This window comes from Lepisma saccharinum, chromosome 15 (genome assembly GCF_977018435.1).
Source record: "Lepisma saccharinum chromosome 15, izLepSacc3.1, whole genome shotgun sequence".
NCBI lineage: Eukaryota > Metazoa > Arthropoda > Insecta > Zygentoma > Lepismatidae > Lepisma > Lepisma saccharinum.
Genome location: NC_139243.1, coordinates 8,105,726 through 8,111,883, shown reverse-complemented (window position 1 = coordinate 8,111,883; position 6,158 = coordinate 8,105,726). Strand labels below are relative to the sequence as shown.

The window sequence follows — 6,158 nt, the reverse complement described above, 5'->3', positions numbered from 1 at the left end:
GGGGGAGGGGTGGTTTGGGGTCTCATGTCCGGCTGGATACTAAAACTGTTCCTTATTCAAAACTAAATTCCATAGTCTGTTACTAGCTTTCACAGTTCTGCTGTTTTGTTATATTTCTCATGAAAATAAGATAAAATCAGAGTAAAATTCATACATAATACTCTCAAAACAAATATTTCCTTTTTTATGACAGAATCCATCATTCTCATTATATTGGCATTTCATTGCTTTAAAACATTCAATCTCTGTGATTCCTTAAACTAGAAATATAGTTAAGTCTTTAGCGCAGTATTTCTTCAGTACTATACCTCTTTCATTAATCATTTAAATGTAATTCTTTCATCAATTTATTATGTCTTTACAAGCTACCAATTACAAAGTCAAGTTATTAACAATACAGTAGGGGGAAATTCCCTTTATTCTGTAAGAACAAACTATATTGTTCCCAATATGTCAAACATTCACAAAAAAATTAAAGTGAAATTAGTCACTACATTATTGTTAGAGACCAACAATATTTCTTAACACAGTTGAGGTATAAACCAATGTTAACATTCTCTTTGTATTTCATTTTTCCACACCAGATACTAATATACATAGATTTAATATAAAAATAATTCATGTTCACTCCACATATACAGAAACTCCTTCAATTTCTTACAATACATGCACAAAATATTAGTTATTTAAATTTATTTTACCATGATCAATATAATATATATTTTAACAACAGCGATGTGACAAAGCAGAAGAATTAAAGAAAAATCAAGTGTACCCATATATTTACTGGGGATGTTAAAAGCTACTGCTAAAGCCTCATGAACTCATGTTTAAATATAGTACAAGTTGAGAACATGAATGCACTACATGATTGAAATATTTGCAAACATGTTATAACCATGCAAACGAAGTTTGGACAGAAATAGATACGTATCTGCTTTGTCACATCTGTATTTAAAAGCTAACATAGGTCTATTGTCAAGGACATGCCCGTGACTCAACAGGGTCTAAATGTCCGAGTACGACACTGTGCGTCTTCATGTGGCTATGAAGAGCATTCTTGTACGTAAATCGTTTATCACAGACAGTACACTGGAAAGGTTTTTCGCCTGTATGGATCCGGAAATGTTCCAGAAGGCTATACTTGTACGAGAATCCCTTGAAGCAGACGCTGCACACGTGCGGCCTCTCGCCCGTATGTATGCGTCTGTGGTCATCGAGGTTCCCCTTGCGGGAAAAACTCTTGTTGCAGAAGTCGCAAACGTACGGTTTTTCGCCGGTGTGTATCACGATGTGACGCTTCAAATGCTCATTGCGGGTGAATTTCAGGTTGCAGAGCTTGCACTCGTATGGACGTTCACCCGTGTGGATTCTGAGGTGACGATCCAGTTTATATTTGTTGCGGAAACACTTCGGACAGTGGATGCAGCGGTACGGTTTCCCCTGCATGGGTGGGGTTTCTTTATTGAAAACGCTATGGTCATATGGCTGAGGATACTGCTGATTCTCGTTTGGTGAATTTTCAGGTGGTTCCATCTTCAAGAAGTGCTCATTTCCCATGAGGCAATCTTTCAAAGCTTCAAATGTATAATTCATCAGATTCCCAGCAACTTCCTTTTTCTGACCATCCTTCTTTAAGGATCTGAAAGTAAACAAATTGGCAACTGCAAAATTTTATCTAATTGACGATATTGAATTAAATTGAATACAGTTTTCAAGAGAGATTTTTCAGGAATTGTAGCTTTCCTGGTGACGTGGTTTGAACAGGTGTTGTCGGGTTGTCAGCCAGCTTAAGTAGATGTTAACATCCAACGTTTCAAGTGCATACATTGCTCCCATCATCAGGGTATGTTGAACTGGAGACCAGTACAAAGTTATATATGTTATCCTCATTTGCACTGCAAAGTAATCTATGTTACACTGAAATATATAACTTTGCACTCGTCTCCAATTCAACACACCTTGATGATGGGGGCAATGTATGCGCTCAAAAAGTTGGACGCTAACATCGACTTAACCTGGCTGATAACTCGAGAACAACTTTTCGTGAGATTTTTCAATTTTTCTAGGTCCTCAAGAAATTACAAATTTCATTCAAGTCAAACTTATGCTCATAGGCTGATTACAACTAACTTTACAGCTTCAAGTGTTAACCAAACCAGTAAAATAAGCATCCAATCAGAATCAAATGGAGCCACAGAATTGATGGCATCTCACATCCACAGTTGTGAGAAACTACCAATAAAAATTCCAGCATTCTCAAAATTCTCAGGACAGGAAAAATAAGACTCTCCTCTGGATTTAAAAATGTTCGAATTTGGCACTAAATAATATGTTTTCAGAATTTATGGCATGAAAACTATAATTTTTCGGAATTAACCAAGATTTGTGATAAAGGAAGATTTTGATCAGTCAACACTTCTATACAGTTTAGAATTCTGATTTCCAAGAGCTGGGGTATGGGTATTCACTGAACGGTCAGGAATTTAAAGAATCGAAAACCATTTTCCAAAATTGAGATCTTGACGAGACAATTTTCCTGGTACTGGTATCAAAGTTGTGTCACCCTATCAGGTGCCTCTTCTGATTTTCTTCCTGTCTTGTCTGGGGTGCCACAACGGAGCATCTTGGGCCCTCTCTTGTTTATCCTATACATGGACGATCTCCCTCAAAGACTTTCCTCACTTCCTGTCAATATACTCATGTTTGCTGAAGACTGTAAACTTTTCAAAGAAATCTCAACCCCACAAGATGCTGTGATTCTCCAGAATGCTCTTTCCGAACTTGTCACATGGTGCAAGCAGTGGAATCTACAACTTAACCCGCAGAAATGTTCCTCCCTCTCAGTTTCTTTAAAAAAGAACAAAATACATTCTCATTATGTTCTTGAAAACAATTATATTAACACAGTTGCGACCCAAATAAGATCTAGGTGTTATCATAAATGAAAAACTAAACTTTAAGCAACACATCGCAGCTACAACTAAAAGTGCAATGCGCCTCTTAGGCCTCCTCTACAGATTAACTGAAATTGATACTCCAACTTCTCTTAGCCTATTTTTCAAGTCATGCACTTCTCCGATTCTTGACAATTGCTCTCCAGTCTGGGCCATGGCATCCAATGCAAATCTCTCTAGCATGGATTCCATCCTCAGCTTCTTTACCGCCATTGTTCGTCATAGAATTCCTTCTCTACGGCATCTTCAGAAACCTGACATCCTGACTACTTTGAAGATTCAGTTACTGCAGACCCGATGCGATATGGCCGATATGAAATTTTTCTATAAAATCATCAATGGAAAATTAAGATCTGAATTTCTACTTACAGAACTCAACTTCAGAGTTCCCTCTCGATCGACCCGAAACACTCAATTGTTCCACAACTCTACCGCAAGGCTTTCCCTTATACAGCGCTCTCTGTTCCACAGGTTGCCCCAGTTCTATAATAAACTGCCCACAAACATCAACATTTTTGGACCTGAAAGTATTTTCCGATCTTCTCTAAGAACAAATATGTAAATCTTTTGTTTGTTTTCTTGTTTATGTCTTATCATGTTTATATGCAGGGCTCGAAAAATCCTGGTCGGCAAGTCGCCATGATGACTAAAAATTACAGCTTGGCGACTGTGATCTTTTGCTGTAATATTGCCGTTTTTTAAGTTTTAGTGTACGAAACTTTCAAGATTCTAAGTCCAAATTGCAGTACAGCGTAAGTTAGCAATTTTTTTTTTCCAACGTTGTGAACATTCTATAGAATCAGTAACAATTTCTTACTTTGTCGTCAACCTCCCATTTCCAGCTTTCTCACATAATTTAGCGATGTTTTCAATACGGTGATGCTCAGCTTATAGACTAATTGATTTGCTTTATTTTACTTTACTTTTTGTGCCACTTTTGGCTAATTTGCAAAGATGGTGATGAATGATGATATGATGAAATTGATGAACATCCAAGCCCAGTCCAGGATTCGAAACCGAGACCCCTGGCATCGTAGCTAATGTGCTAACCACTCCACCACAGGGGCTGGCTCAGCTTCTTATAGTATCCACAATTACTAGTAGGTGGTTTCCTGGTGCCTGATTTTCAGACCTAGCACCTAGCTCTGAAGAAAATCTTTCGAGCACTGTTTATATGTATCCTTTTTTGTTATTTTCCTGTAGTTTAAGGTTATTACAAGCATAAGAAAACAGTTTCTCTTAGTGACGTTTCAGGAGAACACACGCTCCTTTCATCAGACATTTATTTTCATTTTGACTAAAGATACAGTTATAACAATGGTTAGTAATTTTTTAAACAAAAAGAATCTGTTATATAATGAATGTTGTCAATATTACATTGTTGTAATATAGCAACTTAACTGTGAAAAGAAGCAGTCTGTTTTATTTTTATTTCAATTTTTTTTTTTAATTATGAATCCCAAATATCATCAGGTACTTCAAATTCATCATTGTTTTCACAAAGTCTCTTTGTAAAATGCACATAGAAACAAATATTTTTGTTAAAAAGCTTGCCCTCCCCTCAAAAAAGCGACACCCCAAGTTATGCCCCTTTCCTACATACCAATTATTTCACCATTTTGCCAAACATAGTCCCTTTACAAAGGAATGGAATTTACATTGCAATATTCATGTAATAATAGTAATAATAATAATAATAATAGTAATAATAATAATAATAGTAATGTAATGTAATACACATAATAATAGTCACGTGGACTTACCTAGTGTATAGTATTTGTTTATACATGTCAAAAACTATGATCCCGTTATGATCCCATAACAAAACTTCTAAGACTTGATGTTGAAATATGTGTTTCTAAGTGCATTTTTTAAAAATTTTCAAAATATAGGTTTTTGAAAAATTCTATTTTCAAAAAAAGTTTGAATGACCTTGCAATGAAAAAAAATTGAAAAGAAGTCATGAGATATTTCTAATTAAAGCTCATAGCAAAAGCAACAATTTGGCTCTTATCCCAATGTTCTACCTACATCAATTCTAGCTTGATGTATGAGTTTTTTGTGATTGCATGTGTGCCGAAAATTGTGTTTTTTTCCCCATATTTCAGAGGCTTCTAACTGGAGAACTACAACAGATACAAATCTGCAATTTTTCCTACCTTAGGTGGTACTTCATGACAATTAAGTATAAATTAGGAGATGGTCAGGTGTTTTTCATTGGTTCACTTGACATGGAATGACCTGTCTACAGACAGGTGCGATGAAGAACGATCAGTGGCATACACAAACCAGTCTTAAAGTTCTTTAAATAATTCACTTAAATTATGCTTTAGAAACTTGTTTCAAGAGTTGGCATACTAAATAATGAGCAATGAGCATATATTAAAGCCAAATCAGGGTGGCTACTCAAGGACCATGATAAAATTCAAGTATAATTCCCGGTTTTCATGACAAACTTTCCAAAAATTCAAGGTACAAGCAGATGTTTTCTCTACTTTAACCTTCCGCATTACCGCCTCTCACCATCCACATACAAGTACGTATATTGTTCTTTCATTTTTGACTGCAACGTCTAAAACATGAAAGAACATTCTGTTTTTATATAAGTTTTATTAATTTTTAAAAGGCATAATTTTTATCATGTCTTCCTTACTTTTAACCACATTTTTGCTTACTCTACTTCTTGCAAAAATCATACATCTCATATGGATTGAAAACTTATGTAATCTGTGTTCTTCTTTAAGTTTCGCATAATCACCTTTTGTAGATGCAAAATTATATAATATGGTTATATTATGTGATTCTTATTGACTTTTAATAAAAACTACTTAAAATATCTGTATTATATTATTTTGTATTTGCTAATTGAAAAATTTCTCGTGCCTTGTTTGCCCCTCCCTGGAAAATATTCTGCGGATGTCCACGTGTGTCACATGCATGTCAACTTCATGTGTCGCTTGATATGTCTGACCACCTGTGTGTGTCTGTGTGAATGCAGTTGCCGAGAGGTGTCAACTGTCATCATTTCACATTGCTATCGAGACTGCTTGGATTACAAAGCTTCAGTGGGAATCATAGAACTTAAGACCTTCTGTAAACAAAAGCACGTGTACCTTAACAGTGTTACCAACTTACGAAAATAAAATAATCCACATAGCTACAAGATGCAAAGACATTCAATTTGTCAAACGACGTGGAAAA

The 6,158-nt window shown here is 35.6% G+C and overlaps 1 protein-coding gene across 1 annotated transcript in view; it reads right to left on the bottom strand.

Moving 5' to 3' along the window:
* Nucleotides 1-333: 333 nt before the first annotated feature.
* The window catches only part of LOC145999758 (uncharacterized), an 85,024-nt gene continuing 79,199 nt past the window's right edge, over nucleotides 334-6,158 (bottom strand). The window contains exon 9 of the mRNA XM_083137049.1: nucleotides 334-1,642. Coding sequence (XP_082993175.1) covers nucleotides 979-1,642 — 664 coding nt within the window. The 3' untranslated portion in view covers nucleotides 334-978. The remainder of the gene's footprint in view (nucleotides 1,643-6,158) is intronic.